Raw genomic sequence first — 16921 nt, 5'->3', positions numbered from 1 at the left:
AACTATCTTGTAATAAAAAAGATAACTTGCAATACGAATATATTGCATGTTTGAAGCCAAGTAAAGATTATATATTAACTACAACAAAGTTCATGAAAACCAATTGTACGTGCAATATGAATATAGTAACGAGGGCACAATTAGGAGGAGGCATATTTCATACCAATAAGATGAACAAAACCCTTACATTACCTGCAAAATTCTCAAAAAATAATCTTGAAATCTCACATGCATGAAGGATGATAAGGAACATGTTGGTGATCAATCACCATCCGATACCTATCACCTCGTGGAGACAACGTAGAAAGAAAAGATCTTAGTCACCCTCTTTGCTCTATAGACAATAATCCAATGAAGGTAGTTTGGGCCTATCTCTCCTTCACATATATGGATAAAACGTTAAAAGGTGACATTGCGGTAGATACAAACTATCCCCTCTATATATAAGGAATAAAAGCTGACTCTCGGCATAATCCCGATGGACTTTTTTTTCTTTTTTTTGAGAAAAATCAATATCCAAAAAGAATCTCGGACTAACTTGAATGTTGGATGGATCGAGTCAGGAAACTTCTCTCAACATTGGTCTTAGTACATGTAACACTTCGGAGGATCGACTTCCCACCTCGGAGCCACTCCAGAATCACCTACACTCTTATGCTTTCGGGTTTGGACAATATCGGGTTGTCTCGGACGTCGACGACGAAATCCCCTAACAAAGGACAAGCAATTTTAACAAGTTTTAATTACAAGAAAAAAAAGATTTTACAATAATCATGTATTGCACGCGCAAATGATCCATGCACGTGCATAATAATAATGTCATTTAGAAAGAAGCGAACTGATCCTAATCATTTATACATGCATCTTATCATTCATTATGTTACAGTTGGTTCACTCACATACGATTGAAAGATAATGGACAATAACCATTCAGTCATAACTTTCTCACCCTCACAAAGTAGAAAACGGTGTAGAATAGTCATAGATGATTGCTACTAAATAAACTAAATACAAATTATCTTAAGCGAAGAGTGTACGAGAATAAAGGGTCGTAACTTATATATATAATATCCTTAATTTTCTTTATAAATCAAGATATCTTGGGCAGATATTTGAATTGTTTATTATTTTCCTTGTAATGATTTTTTCAGTTACCTCTTTCAAATTTTAACTTTGCGTCATTTATTTCTTGAATTGGTTTAAGAGATTTTAATTAGAGCATAAAATATATTTGGTGACGACGAATGCATTAAGAAAAAGTACGTGAAGGTCATTGATAGCTTAGCTATGTGCTTTGTGTACAAACATTTGGTGGTAGTCTTGATTACCATTCGATTCGGCTTCTGTAGTTCACCGATTTCAAATCAAATTAGAATTAGTCCTATGTTTCGATTATATATATATATATATATATATATATATATATATATATATATATATATATATATATATATATATATATATATATATATATATATATATATATATATATATATATATATATATATATATATATATATATTAAATTTAAATAAATTAATATGGATTCAAGTCAAAAGAGATATTTAGTTGGTTTAAAATTTTTAAAAATCTATTTCTTTATGCCAGCTTTGCCCATTACAATTATACATCTATTTTTAAAATTTAAAAATAAAATTATTTTTTTATATTTTAAATTATTTTTGATTAAAAATAATAAAAATCGAATCATTCGAACTGAAACAAACAGATCAATTTGGAAGCACACAAGTTCTCTCAAGGTGGTCATGCTTCACACAAATACATCTTTCTTGTTCTCTCCTCACAACCAAACATAAATAAGGCATTACAAAATGGGTGCCATGGTCATGCAAATTTATAATGAAGATGAAAGCCCTTCACTTCAATTAGTAGAAAGAAAGATTATTTTGGGGATCAACAAGCATAAAAGTATATATATCATAATATAATGGGGTAGACATCTTAAATGTACAAATACTCTAACATTCTTATATTCATCCAAATTTCTGCAAATCTAAAAGTTTTTATGTAACTAAGACTGAAGACTTAAAAGTAAGAAAAACACAATTAAATCATAAGAAAAAGACCAATTCCCTCTTGATATGAGGAGGTTTCAATTGTATGAGAAGACCAATTCTCTCATGGTCTATAAGTGACTATCCAAAATGACATCAACAAAGGTAGAATTGTCAAATCTTAACATAATTTTTTATAAAAAAAAAAACATAATTAACTCATAAAAAATATATTAAAAATATTAACATGTGTTATAAGAAAAGAGATGAACTATCAAGATAGTTTGGTACATTAAAGGATTGAAAGACTTAGATTATACATATTAGGATTGACTCATAATTTAAAACTTAAATAAGGGATTTACTCGATAATACAAAAGTCATCTTTAAAACAATAAAAATAATTACAAAAAAAAAAAAGAACAATGATAACAATAGCAAATGTAAGGATAAGATGTGTTGCATCAGACAAGTGATTGATATCCTGCTAGGAGGTATAGGAAATGTCAAACCCAAGTCTCACTTTCTGTGAACGGTGAATACAAGACGACGTAGCATGGGAGGCTCCGCATCCTAATCTCTTGTTGGCCGTGTGCTGCAGCTGTTCTCGTGCTGCTGATATGAAATCATTATATTTGTCAATATTTCAATGGACTTAATATAGGTTGATTATAAAGAAATTTGATTCCGTAGTCATCGGGTATATATATATATATATATATATAGGTGGACTTGGTCAAACATGGAGTCAAAGGTTGTCCATGGAAACAAAATTTGATGAAGACGACAATTATGAGGGCATCGCTTGCGCCACAAATGAAAACGGCGACTCCCTACGTCGTCACTGCAGACGCTTTATTTCTATTGCAATTAATCGCCGCCTTGTTGCCCAAGGCAGAAGCTTCCAAGAAGCATCACCCCTTATCCTATAAACGAAGCATGGGCGTTGGTTGCCTCTCATACCGAAGAAGGGAGAAGAAGAAGAAGGCAATGGCAGCGGCGGCAGTGGAAGTGAGGCTGATCGGGGCGTGGCCGAGCCCGTTCGTGCTGCGCCCGAGGGTCGCCCTCAACCTGAAGGGGGTGGAGTACGAGTTCCTGCAGGAGAAGTTCGGGGAGAAGAGCGAGCTGCTTCTGAGATCCAACCCTGTGTACAAGAAGATCCCCGTCCTCCTCCACCACGACAAGCCCGTCTGCGAGTCGATGATCATCGTGGAGTACGTCGACGGGGTCTGGGCTAATTCCGGCCAGGCCATCTTGCCTGCCGACCCCTACGAGCGCGCCCTCCACCGCTTCTGGTCCGTCTACATCGACGACAAGGTTCGCATGCCTCGTTCAATTTATGACCTTTGTTTCTTGGTCTATAAATTTTCTACGATTATCGACATGAATGATGATGACTGGATCCTTCTGCACGCAGTGGTTCCCGTCAATATTCGGCATCGGAAAGGCTGAAACAGAGGAGGCCAAGGCCGAATCCGCAGAGCAAGCGTGGGCCGGGCTGAAGCTGCTCGAGGAGGCGTTTGAGAAGCTGAGCAAGGGCAAAGCCTTCTTCGGCGGGGACACCATCGGTTACGTCGACATCGCTCTCGGTGCCTACCTGGGATGGGCGAATGTGATCGAGCAGATGACCGGCCTCAAGTTGTTCGACGAGGAGAAGACACCTCTGCTTGCGGTTTGGGCGGAGAGGTTCTGCGCCCACGAGGCCGTGAAGGAGGTGATGCCGGAGACGGAGAAGCTGCTGGAGATCGCCAAGATGCGTCAGTAGAAATAGGAGTCTCCCGCAAATTAAAGACGAGGAATGTATTGAGAATTGATTCAGAGTAATTGAGGCCGTGAAGGAGTGCATGTTTGTTTGAAGTAGTGACACATGATCTTATAGGATAGTTTCTATACCTAATTCAATCATATTTTATAAATAGAATTATAGTTCATAAAGTATAAAAAATATGTGTATTTGAGAATAACTTATTAGTATTTTATGTCTTACCTTTTGTTTAAATATTATATCAATTTTTTTGATTGACAGTATTTTTGGAATGGCTTCAGGATCTTGCTGTTGTGGTGAAATTTGTATAGAATAATGTCATCGACAATAGGTTTTGGCTTTTTTGAGTTTCCTCGTTATATTGTGTTGGTGATCAATAAAGGATACCATCTTGTTGGATTCGATGGGCCATCTCCAAATGTTGCTTTGACGTTTTTGTTCTCATTCATTGATAGCAGATAAGATTTCTCCAAATCCTCTATTCTGTTGAGGGAAATCTTTTCTCATAATCTGTATAAATAGAAGAGGGACATGTTAATACAACATAGTATCAGAGTAGTGAAAAATAGCGAAGCTTCCCCCTTGCCTTCGGCCGTCACATTCCTAAGAGGTTACGTGCACGATCTCAAGCCACCGCAGTCACTCACCTCTCACCTCTTATCGATCAAAGATTGATATCCTTGACAGGAGCACCATCTGTGGGGGCATGATAATCTGTATAAATAGAAGAGGGATATATTAATGCATTTAAGCTTATTCACTTTTTCAATAAAGCTTCTTCAATAATTCTTCTTATCTTTTATTCTTTTTAACAATCATCAGCACACAACTACCGATCTTTCGAATGTTAATGACGAGGCCGACAATTGCTTTTGATAACCGCCATTAACACCACAATCGAATCCATATATTTCGATCATTATCTTGTTATTTTATCTCACTTCCCACCATTAAATACGAAGTCAAACTTTGCTGTGTCATAGCAGAGTTCGAAGAGGAGAAGAGGTAACAGCTTGAAGTGGAGAAGAGATTCCGGAAGTGAAACTCATCATGGGGTGGGCGATCCCGTACGTGGTGAGGGTGGGGATAGCGCTGGGCCTCTAGGGAGTGGAGTATTAGTTGTTGCAGCACGAGTTTGGGAAGAAGAGCAAGCTGCTTCTGCGATTCAACACCGTATACAAAAAAAATCCTCATTCTCCTCGACCACGGTAATATTATAAATTAATTTATAATGATTACCTAGATAGTTATCATGTCCTAAGTAGTTATAGGTATATTCCAAATAGTAACCCATGATCTAGAAGTTATAAGATAGTTCTTATACCTAACTCAATAATGGGTGACATGATGGAGTGAGATAGTTCTCACTAGGTTCTATAGATATGATTATAGTTCATGAAACAAGATAGAATATGTGCAATTGAGAATATCTTATAAGTATTATATGTCTTAGCTATTGTTTAAATACTACATCGATTTTCTTGATTGAAAGCATTATTTTTAATTATATCATAGTATTATATTTTATTAATTCCTTACTCTTCCATCCCTAACATTTGTGGTATTGGAGCAAAATTTTAATCTGAATTAGACATTGTGGCTTTCAATGATAATTCCATGTCTCAACCCTTTATTGTCATCTTCTCGAAGACTCTATTCAAGTCTCGGGATCTTTGGAACTTAATAAAGAATGGATATACATATCCAAATGAAGAAACCAAGCTGAGGAAGAATAGAAAAAAAGACTCAAAGGCATTATTCATCATTTAACAAGTTGTACATGAGATAATCTTCTCAAGAATTACAGCAGCGACAATCTCAAAGCAAGCTTAGTTGATATTTCAAAATAAATTTCAAGACTCATCAAGGGTGATTATGGTAAAACTTTAAACTCTTCATCATGAGTTTGAAATGTCAGATCTAGGTTTACTATACTATTTTCTTAGGTTGGAAGTAAAGCAAGGATTAGATGAAATTTTTATTTCACAAAGATCATAGGGGTTGGGTTAGAAAATCCCCCTTGACGTCGACCTTTTATACAGGACTCTTAAGGAGACTATACCCTACCCCGACCTAACCTCGAAACGACCTTGGATACTCAAGGGGCCACCATGAAACCACTTTGGCCAATGCATTCCCAGTAGCGACTCTCTTGCTCAAACACTAAAAGGGCCACCTGGATAACTATGTGCCTTCAGGATTAAATCGAGTCATATTGGCTATTGGTTTATGGTATCAAGGTATCATAAGGTACAAACAAAGTTCATCAATGAAGAGAAGATACCTCTACTTACCAGGTGGGAAGATAGATTCTACACCCACGAGACAATGAAGGCGATGATGTCAAAGCCTGAGAGGTTAGAGGAGTTCGCTAGGATGTGTCGCCATATCCAAAGCTCCTCTTACAAACTAAAAAAATCTTTATGATGGCCACTATATATATATATATATATATATATATATATATATATATATATATATATATATATATATATATATATATATATATATATTACACTTATCAATAAAGGATTTCTTTGCTAGAAAATGTGTGTTTGAAAGAAATTTGATATTTTATAAAAAAAAATATTACTGTTAAACTTTTATCCAATGATGTATTCCTTTTTTATCACCTTGATAAAAATACTCCTCCACCATCGTACCCACCCTTGATCACCGTCGATCATTAACACATTATTGTTGCCTCCTTTGTAACCTTTCACTCTCCCATAACTCTAAACATGATCTCCACCACACCGTCCTCGACTAATTGTCTACTCCATTTTTGCCATGACCTTCATTTTGCTCCTTTGTGCCACTACTGTCATATTGTCACCACCACTCCGCTCTACATTGGCTATTGAAGGTGGAAGGGCGACAATGGTGAGGAGGAAGAGCTCGTTGTTGCTAGTGAAAAGTGGTGGGACAATGGTGACGAAGATGGAGGAGGTAGCTAGTTGAGAGCAGGATGGTGACGATGTTGACAACAATTTGTTAGTAGCTAAAAGGAATATTTTAATTTGGCACCAATTTGTTAGAGCGAAGGTGGTGTGGAGGAATATTTTCGTTAAAAAGAAAAAAAAAAAAAAAAAGAGATGTCATAGAAACTAATTAAAGAAACATCATCCAATAATGGAAGAGAAAGATACAACTAAGTTGTGTTAGACAATAAATTTATTTTATCTTAATAAACAAACTCAATCAACGTTTCAAAAATTTTAAATTAAATATTAGATTTATTATAATATCATAAGAGGGATTAGAAGAAAGAAAAGAAAGAAAAGAGAAGCAGGTAGTTGAGGAATATAGGACGAGAAGCAATACTATGCCTCTATAAAGCTAAGCTTGTGAACATTGGATTGCATAACTTATGCGAAGACGACAAACCTATCAATGTGTGGTAAGATAATATTAGATAAGGTTAATTGTTTCTTATTCAAAGCAGGCCTACTATGGTACCACTCCCTTGCGGAGGGTCCACAAACATTACCCCTTGCATATTGTCATATTGATATGGAGGAATTTTGTACATTAATTAATATAAATTATTTATTTTAAAATTTCAAAATTATATGGATTTGTGAATTCTGATTATTTTTAAAAAATGTTATTTATTTGTTACAAAAGAATAAAATTTTTGAACGAAAACTAATTTCACCAAAGAAAAAATCTTTACTATAGCTAAATATCCTTTTGTTTCTAAATATTTCTACGAAGTATGCCTTTTTGGGATTGACATTCAAAAATAATTATTTTTATATTAAAAATATTAATATTGTGAGATGAAAAGAGATGAACTAAAAGATACTTAAAATTAAAAAAGTCATGTAAGGTTGAATTGGTGTATATATGATAACCCTCATTAATTTGATCCAAACTTGTCAATATTTGAATTCTGACATATTACCATAGTCAGGAGAATAAAATTTAATCTGAGTGAGTCAAAATAAAAAAAGGTTGAACTAGTCTTATATATATATATATATATATGTATATATATATGTGTGTGTATATATATATATGTATATATATATAATATAAATATAAATATAAAAAATATATATATATAAATACCCGTGAGTAGATCCGTAAAATTTTTTATGTAACTAAGTTTGAAGCCTTAAAAATAAGAAAAACATAATTAACTCATAGGAAAAATACAAATTCCCTCTTGATATCACGATCTATCAATTGTATGAGAAGACCAATTTCCCCAGACATATGTAACTATCTAAAACGACCTCAACAGAGATAAAATTATCAAATCTTAATTGATTTTTCTTTTATAAAAAAGTAAAGAAAAGATAATTAACTCATAGAAAAATATATTAGAAATATTCACACGTGTTATAAGAAAAGAGATGAACTATGAATGTAGTTCCGTACGCTTAAGGATTGAAAGACTCAAATTATACATATTAAGTTTGACCCATAGTTTCAAACTTAAATAAAGGATTTACTTGACAATACAAAAGTCATCTTTTACACGAAAAAAAGAAAATACAAGAATAATGATAATAAGAACCCATGCAATAACAATAGTAAGCGTAAGGATGAGATGTGTTGCATCAGACAGGTGATATCCTGCGAGGAGGTACAGGAAAAGTCAAACCCAATTCTCACCCTCTGTGAATGGTGAATACAAGACGTCGTAGAATCGGAGGCTCCGCATCCTACTCTCTTGTGCGCCGTGCGCTGCAGCTGTTCTTCTGTTGCTGATATGACATTATAATGTTCGTCAATATATATACAGAGAGTCAAAGGTTCTTCAGTGTCGATAGAAACAAAATTTGATGTGGGATCTGACTCCCCGCCAATGAATCCGACAATTATGGCGACATCGCTTGCGCCACCAATGAATACGGAGACTCTCTGCGTCGTCACTGCAGACGCTTTATTTCTATTGCAATTAATCGCTACCTTGTTGCCCAAGAAGCAGGAGAGCAGCTTCCAACAAGCATCACCCATTATCAAATATACGAAGCCCAGGCGTTGCTGCCTCTCATACCAAAGAAGGGAGAAGAAGAAGAAGGCAATGGCAGAGGCGGCAGGAGAAGTGAGGCTGATCGGGGCGTGGCCGAGCCCGTATGTGCTGCGCCCGAGGGTCGCCCTGAACCTGAAGGGGGTGGAGTACGAGTTCTTGGAGGTGAAGTTCGGGGAGAAGAGCGAGCTGCTTCTGAGATCCAACCCTGTGTACAAGAAGATCCCCGTCCTCCTCCACCACGACAAGCCCGTCTGCGAGTCGATGATCATCGTGGAGTACATCGACGGGGCCTGGGCTAATTCCGGCCACGCCATCTTGCCGGCCGACCCCTACGAGCGCGCCCTCCACCGCTTCTGGGCCGTCTACATCGACGACAAGGTTCGCATGCCTCCATCAATTTCTGACCTCTGTCTTCTTGGTCTATAAATTCTCTACATTCATCGACATGAATGATGATGACTGAATCCTTCTGCACTCAGTGGTTCCCGTCAATGGTCGGCATCGGAAAGGCTGAAACAGAGGAGGCCAAGGCTGAATCCGCAGAGCAAGCGTGGGCCGGGCTGAAGCTGCTCGAGGAGGCGTTCGAGAAGCTGAGCAAAGGCAAAGCCTTCTTCGGCGGGGACACCATCGGCTACGTTGACATCGCCCTCGGCGCCCACCTGGGGTGGGCGAAGGTGATCGAGCAGATGACCGGCCTCAAGTTGTTCGACGAGGAGAAGACGCCTCTGCTCGCGGTTTGGGCGAAGAGGTTCTGCAACCACGAGGCCGTGAAGGAGGTGATGCCGGAGACGGAGAAGCTGATGGAGTACGCCAAGATGCGTCTGGGGAAATAGGAGGAGTCTCCTGCGAATTAAAGCCAATGAATCGTGGTGGTCACTTGGAGTTGCTTCAGGATCTCGCCGTTGTAGTGAAATCCGGAGAGAATAATGTCACCGACAGTAGTTTTCCGTGAGGTGGCCTTTTTGTGTTTGCTCATGATGTTGTGTTGGTGATCAATAAAGGATACCATCGTGTTGGTTTCGATGGGCGATCTCCAAACGTTGCATTGACTGTTTTTTGTTCTCATAGGTTATTGTCATCACACAACTACCGATCTTCCGAATGCCAATGGCGAGGCAGCCAACTGGTTTGACAGCCGCCATTAACGCAGCCATCCGATCCATATATTTCGATCATTGTCTTGTTCCTGTGTCTCACTTCCGACTATTAAATACGAAGTCAGACTTTGCTGTGTCACAGCAGAGTTCGAAGAGGAGAAGAGGCAACAGCTTGGAGCGGAGAAGAGATGGCGGAAGTGAAGCTCATCGCGGGGTGGGCGATCCCGTGCGTGGTGAGGTGGGGATAGCGCTGGGCCTCAAGGCAGTGGAGTCTGAGTTGCTGCAGGACGCGTTGGGGAAGAAGAGCGAGCTGCTTCTGAGATCGAATCCTGTGTCCAAGAAGATCCCCGTCCTTCTCCACCGCGGCAGGCCGGCCTGCGAGTCGATGGTCATCGTGCAGTACATCGACGCCGTCTGGGCTGCTTCCGGCCCTGCCATCCTGCCGGTCGACCACTACGAGCTCGCTCTCCACCGCTTCTGGGTCGTGTACATTGACGACAGCGTATCATCGATTCTGGTGACCAGTTCATCAACAGTACTAGGGATCCTTCGCAGTCGTCTTCTCTTCCACTTGATGCCAATATGACTCACACCATGTTGCAGTGGTGGCCTTCAGTGACTATAATCGGCAAGGCTCAGACCGAGGAAGCCAAGGCCGAAGCGATCGAGCAAGCGCTCACCGGGCTGACGCTTTTTGGAGGAGGCTTTCGGGAGTCTGAGCAAAGGAAAAGGTTTCTTTCGGATGGGACGACATCGCTCTCGGCTAGATCAAAGCGATCGAGAAGCTGACCGGCCTCAAGCTTATAGACGAAGAGAAGACGCCTCTCCTCGCCGGATGGGCGGAGAGGTTCTGCGCTCACGAGGCTGTAAAGCAGCATGGAAGGCTCAACCTGCAGACCGAAGGAGCCTTTTGGCTGCTCGTGGTTGCATGCTATGGTGATGATGTATGTTGCGTGTGGGGAATCGGTCAACAGACTGTGATGTGATACGTGTTCGTGTTTTATTGGTGATTTGACATCTCATACTATTTTTTTCGATGATGTCAGTTTTTTGCTTGTAAGATGCGATTCGATTGGCGTGTTGGATATGTTATAAGATAATTTAGTTCCCAACAAAGTGACCGCATGCGAATGGTGCGGGTTTTGTGCCACGTGATGTGCATGTGATCGATGGTAGACCGGGCCTGCCCCAAGCCCGCCCATGGAAGTGGCTTGGCTGCGGGGAGCGAACCCTCGTTTCGTGGCTGCCGCATCACCGCGCCCCTCTTTCTCCGTTCCCACTCTCCCATTCCGGCTGTTCATGCCCTGGTTGGTTGACCCGTAACGCTGCATCCTCTTCGCAAATATGTCGGCAATCGGAAGAAGCTCTGTGAGTGGGTCTTCCTTACATCTGTTCTCTATGGTTCGTTTGACGAAAATCGATGGCTTTGCTTGTGCTCTCAAAATTTTAGTCCCGTTCTAGGGTTGTGAAGTTTGGTTAGAATTAGTATTTCTTGGGTGTCGTTGGAGGGAAAAATTAGGGTTTTTTTTTATACAATTGATGCAACGCGTAATTTTTTGTTGGGATTTTGGTGTTTTAGATTTGATCTGATACCTTTCTTCTGCAAGTGCCTTTCACCATCGTTCCCCTATTTCCTCCATGACGTTCTTTGGGACAGCCGATGCTGGGATGATCGTATATGAATCGCCATATGTGAGAATTTTTGTTCAGTTGGAACGCATATGGTGATTAACCTCGTGTGACCCGTTTCCAACATCAGTGGTATCCTCTTCGGCGATAATAACCTGGTTCCTCCCTTGGATGCAATTGTGATCTCAATTGTTATCTCTTACAGAAAGGTTTTTGTCGAGTAGCACTTTAATTATTAAGAAAAGAATGCAAATGCATATTACCTAACCTTTTCTGATGTCAAATTTAGTCATCCTCTAAGCTAGATTGTAGGAGCCAACCAAGATCTCTTTGCAGGACACATGCACCATCTGTTATGGATCTCAATGTGATGACCTAGCAAGACAAGGAAAGGAGGGTCAAGGATGATCCTAGCTGGTCACCTCTGATGTTCAAGTTAAGATGTGATGAAGGAAAGAGAAGTTGCAGTTAAAAATGAATTACCCAAAAAATGTTGTTTTCACCACTACCTCCCTATGTCTCAGAGTTTTTATCGACCAAGCGACTGAGTTTAGGTTTTCGTACATGTACGGATTCTGTCAAAGTTTGTTACCTGTCAAGGTGAAGGCAGTAAGTGCCTGAGGTTGAAATTAAGTTATGCTGAGTTGTCTCAGGCATGATACCAGATCAAATATATGGTCAGGATGAGGACCTACAGGGACTTATCAACTCAGCTGGGACTGGCAAGTGCTTTGCGGGGATTGGGGATTTGATAGATGATACTTCCTTCTTATGCTAGCGGAATGTATGTGGGAGTCGACTGAATTTAAAAAAAGAAGATAATCTTTTAGCAAAGCTTGGTTGAAGCCTGATAATTAATTGGCAGCAAGTCAGATCTAAAGTATGAAAATACTTGTTGAATTTTGCAAACAAGATATTCAAGATAAATGTTCAAATGCCATTTGAACAAGTTTAAAATCCTTGCAATGTGATAGTTGGAAAAACTATAAAATTTGGTCATATTCAAAGTAACTGATATTTTGCTATATATGATTATTCTGAGAGGAAAAAAAAGAAAATGACAATAAAGTATTGAATAAGAAAATAATTAAACTTTTTGCACATTTAGCATTCAACATTCATGATCCTTGATATCATGATACCATATCGGTCTATACAGGATGATACGAGCAGCACAAATTAATATGTAGAATGCCCTGTATGGTAGTACACCTCGTATTCAAGTGTATCTTGGTATGCTGATCATTACAAATCGATGGGGTTTGGTACAGTTTGATACAAATTTAGTACAAGTCTTTACTGATAATCACATGTTGGTACAAGTCCGTACCTTGTCCAGACTCTACCATTCCCAGATCTAGTTTGTTGTTAGAGGACTCTTAACTTCATCCTAACACACCATTTTATAAATATCTAGTCTACCAACAAGGCATTACATGAGACCACTATTGGAAAAGTTACATATTCGTTATTTGTCACTAGACCACGTAGCCCTCCCATACCACTTGGTCTGGTTTTAGTCTCTGGAGTTTTATTGCCCCCCCACTTGGTCTGGTATTAGTCTGTGGAGTTTTATTGCCTGAATACTTGATATATTGTGTTTGAAACATTGGACTATCATTATATATCATTTTGATTAAGATGTGTTGTGATTGTCCGCTTGATTTATTAAATTGGTATTTGTTTAATATGATAGACTGCCCATGATCACCTTTTAAGGTTCTAAATGATATATATTTATGATATTGATCATGACACCATAAATGTGATATGTTAGTGAGACTACTTTCATGTGGGTTTTGTTATTATTCAAAACCATAAAAAACCAACAAAAATGATTTATTTATTCTACACGCTTGGTCAAGCCAACATCCATATACATCGATGTTGGTGGTGTGCCATTCTTGTCTACCCAGTAAGGTTCATTACCAGTCGGGTACCATTTTGAGATGAGATCAATATGTGTACAGTTCTTGATTCGATCCTAGAATCTCCATACTAGGTAGGATCTTGACTGTAACAAACTCGCTTGAGGGAAACCATATGCTGCAGCAGGACCTTGACGCTAGTCTCAATCAGTCATGCTACAAACTACTTATCGATTATTAACAATGTAAACAATCATTGTGTGTGGTTTGACATTTCTAGTAGTGAACCCATTCTGGTCCTTGGTCAGACTGGTACGGGTCAGCGCATTGAAATATGGTATGCTCATATGTGCTGTTGAACTCTTATTAAGATTTTAATATACACGATATTGAGAGACGTGTTGTGGTCTGTGTCACCAACCTAACAGGCCAGCAGGTTGTTAGGTACCGCCTGATATGTATTGGTCTGGGTGAAACTTAGAATCATGATTATTACAACATTAACTATGATACTTCTATAGCTCTGAAAAAGCTATAGTGAGCTTCACCTTTTCGGCATTCTGCCCTTTACATATTCAAATTTAGTATATGCCACTCAAAAGCTGGAAATTACACTTACTGTCTAAAGTGCATGATCCAGATAAATAATCAGCCTCGCTTAGGCTATGACCCTATGAGTACTTCCTGATATAAGAAGCAGAAGATACCTTCTTCCTACGTTGTGAATGGAAGTAGTTGAACCTTTCTGTTGGTCCTGTTTTGGATCCCTCAACACCCTTTTCCAATCACAGGACAGGTTGGTGAAAGAGACAAGCTATTCTTCCTAAATGTCCATAACAAGATTACCCTGCAGAGTTTTAAAAGCAGAGATAAGGTTTTGAGTGGGAACCATAAATATGACAGTTTAGATTTCTAGGGGACTGAGGAATAAAAAAGAAAAAAAGAAAAATAGTTGATTGGTTGGTGGTGGAAAAATGCTTGTCTAAATAGGATATAGATTCCAATCATCATGTTAGCAATTTTTTTTATTAAGTGAAGACGAGCTTTGTAGAAACTATAATTACAAAATCCATTCCAGGTGATCCTTTGCTGTATATTTTGTTCACTAGAAAACAGTAGGAAGTTTTCAGATCAAAGTGCAACAAGGAGAGCCTATAAAAGACTAGGATTGTTAGAGAACACTTGATGGTCCTTAATGATTTTTGAAGGACATGATTCTGAAGATAGAAATATGGAGAGGAGTTTATTTTGTCGAACATAGATAATTGGGATTTTAAGTTTTGCACTTAGTCTTTTATAAGACTGTAAACAATGATAGTATGTGCTTAATTTCTTGTTTTCTGCTTGACAAGGTTTAGTAGGAAAAGATGTATGTGACTGGGAGATGTTCTACATACTTCTTTAATTACATTTGTTCAATTTCAGAAAGTTTCTTGACATCCTTCTTAAATAAGTAAATGCAATACATTGTGGTGCATCAATGCTCTCTTGTTGTACATTTTCTTAAGCATGCCATTATTTAATTGTCTTAGTTGTGTATGTTATGTGCTTCTCTTAGGCACCTCTCAAGAACTTTTCTTCGCGATACAAGGCTGAACTGCTTCATCATTTTAAAACCTGGAGGTTAAATTCTGCTTGTAGATCACTCAGCACCCAGGCTGCAACAACTGGAAGTACTCCTCAGCCTCCACCACCACCCCCACCTCCGGAAAAGACCCATTTTGGTGGTCTAAAGGATGAAGATCGCATCTTCACCAATTTGTATGGCTTGCACGATCCTCTTCTGAAAGGTGCGATGAAACGGGGTGACTGGTATAGAACCAAGGACTTGGTACTTAAGGGTAGTGACTGGATTGTTAATGAAATCAAGAAATCTGGTCTACGCGGCCGTGGAGGTGCTGGTTTTCCATCTGGTCTTAAGTGGTCTTTCATGCCCAAGGTATCCGATGGCCGCCCTTCTTATCTTGTTGTCAATGCTGATGAGAGTGAACCTGGTACATGTAAAGACAGAGAAATAATGCGCCATGATCCTCATAAATTGCTTGAAGGGTGCCTGATTGCTGGAGTTGGTATGAGGGCAACAGCTGCTTACATTTACATAAGAGGGGAGTATGTAAATGAACGATTAACTCTTGAAAAGGCTAGAAAGGAAGCTTATCAAGCTGGACTTTTGGGGAAGAATGCTTGTGGATCAGGTTATGATTTTGATGTACATATACACTTTGGTGCTGGAGCATACATCTGTGGTGAAGAGACAGCATTACTAGAGAGTCTTGAAGGAAAGCAAGGAAAACCAAGGCTGAAGCCTCCTTTCCCAGCTAATGCTGGACTATATGGCTGTCCGACAACTGTAACAAATGTGGAGACTGTGGCTGTATCTCCCACAATTTTGCGGCGAGGACCAGAATGGTTCGCAAGCTTTGGCCGGAAAAATAACTCCGGCACAAAACTATTCTGCATATCCGGTCATGTCAACAAACCTTGCACCGTGGAAGAGGAGATGAGCATCCCATTGAAGGAATTGTTAGAGAGGCACTGTGGTGGTGTTAGAGGAGGTTGGGATAACTTGTTGGCAGTCATCCCAGGAGGTTCCTCGGTTCCTCTCCTTCCCAAGCACATATGCGATGATGTCTTAATGGATTATGATGCTCTCAAAGCTGTTCAATCTGGATTGGGCACCGCGGCGGTGATTGTGATGGACAAATCCACTGATGTTGTGGATGCGATAGCAAGACTATCTTACTTCTACAAGCATGAGAGTTGTGGCCAGTGCACTCCCTGCAGAGAGGGGACTGGATGGCTATGGATGATTATGGAGAGATTGAAGGTGGGGAATGCTATGCTGGAGGAGATTGATATGCTTCAGGAAGTCACGAAGCAGATTGAAGGGCACACCATATGTGCTCTTGGTGATGCCGCTGCATGGCCAGTGCAGGGTCTTATCAGGCATTTTAGGCCAGAACTAGAAAGGAGGATCAGGGAGAGAGCGCAGAAAGAGCTCTTGGAGGCTGCAGCTGCTTGAGGCCTCTGGCCTGACCATGCCGAACATCTTTCTTCCATTTATTGCAGCTTATTATCTTATCTATGAAAATAATGAACTTCTTTTAGAGGTCATATGTAAAGACACCTTATATGCTGTTCTTGAGCTTGTGCTCTTAAACTAGTTTCTGATGGCATGGAAAGAGCAGGTCTGTTGTAGCTCTCTTGTTGAACCTCTCAGACTGTAAATTTTGGGATTGCATCCTTTCGACTTCAAAGCTAAGAACTCATTTGTTGTGCGTCCTTGAATTGGCGCTGGGAATCTCATCAAACCTAATTAATCCATAATTTGTGGCCTATAGGATTTTATGGTCATGCATTTGTGAAATCGAATGTTGTTCATGAGTAACATTATTGTAAGCTACCATGTACCATTTGCCTTCTCTGGTATATACTGCCAAACATACGTTACTCCTGAGCTGCTTCAGTTTGTTGCTGTCACTGCTGGATCCACCATTGTTTCATTTGGTCATTCTTTGTTAGTTTGCTATTAGCCTACATTACCCACAGGAATCCAACGTATG

At 39.4% G+C, this 16921-nt stretch overlaps 4 protein-coding genes across 5 annotated transcripts; all 4 read left to right on the top strand.

Annotated features, from left to right (window-relative positions):
- Positions 1 to 2934: 2934 nt before the first annotated feature.
- LOC135629124 (glutathione S-transferase U17-like) lies at positions 2935 to 4043 on the top strand. Its single transcript, XM_065136302.1, has 2 exons — positions 2935 to 3332; positions 3433 to 4043. The coding sequence occupies exons 1-2, from the start codon at positions 2955 to 2957 to the stop codon at positions 3778 to 3780; spliced, it is 726 nt and encodes a 241-aa protein (XP_064992374.1). The 5' UTR covers positions 2935 to 2954; the 3' UTR covers positions 3781 to 4043.
- A 4565-nt stretch (positions 4044 to 8608) lies between these two features.
- On the top strand, positions 8609 to 9787 carry LOC135629123 (glutathione S-transferase U17-like). Its single transcript, XM_065136301.1, has 2 exons — positions 8609 to 9142; positions 9244 to 9787. The coding sequence occupies exons 1-2, from the start codon at positions 8612 to 8614 to the stop codon at positions 9595 to 9597; spliced, it is 885 nt and encodes a 294-aa protein (XP_064992373.1). The 5' UTR covers positions 8609 to 8611; the 3' UTR covers positions 9598 to 9787.
- A 78-nt stretch (positions 9788 to 9865) lies between these two features.
- LOC135629125 (glutathione S-transferase U18-like) lies at positions 9866 to 10951 on the top strand. Its single transcript, XM_065136303.1, has 2 exons — positions 9866 to 10378; positions 10465 to 10951. Exons 1-2 carry the CDS (start codon positions 9866 to 9868, stop codon positions 10648 to 10650), a joined length of 699 nt encoding a protein of 232 aa, XP_064992375.1. The 3' UTR covers positions 10651 to 10951.
- Positions 10952 to 11052: 101 nt separating this feature from the next.
- On the top strand, positions 11053 to 16636 carry LOC135629122 (NADH dehydrogenase [ubiquinone] flavoprotein 1, mitochondrial-like). Of its 2 annotated transcripts, none has more exons than XM_065136299.1 (2): positions 11053 to 11229; positions 14917 to 16636. In XM_065136299.1, exons 1-2 carry the CDS (start codon positions 11206 to 11208, stop codon positions 16378 to 16380), a joined length of 1488 nt encoding a protein of 495 aa, XP_064992371.1. In that variant the 5' UTR covers positions 11053 to 11205; the 3' UTR covers positions 16381 to 16636. The 2 variants fall into 2 exon arrangements, with proteins under 2 accessions (XP_064992371.1, XP_064992370.1); XM_065136298.1 differs by having other exon boundaries at positions 11053 to 11262.
- The last annotated feature ends 285 nt before the right edge of the window (positions 16637 to 16921 follow it).

The sequence above is a fragment of the Musa acuminata genome, chromosome BXJ3-1 (assembly GCF_036884655.1).
Source record: "Musa acuminata AAA Group cultivar baxijiao chromosome BXJ3-1, Cavendish_Baxijiao_AAA, whole genome shotgun sequence".
In the NCBI taxonomy this organism is placed as follows: Eukaryota; Viridiplantae; Streptophyta; class Magnoliopsida; order Zingiberales; family Musaceae; genus Musa; species Musa acuminata.
The sequence above is the reverse complement of the archived record's forward strand: the minus strand, read 5'-3'. Positions and strand labels throughout refer to the sequence as shown.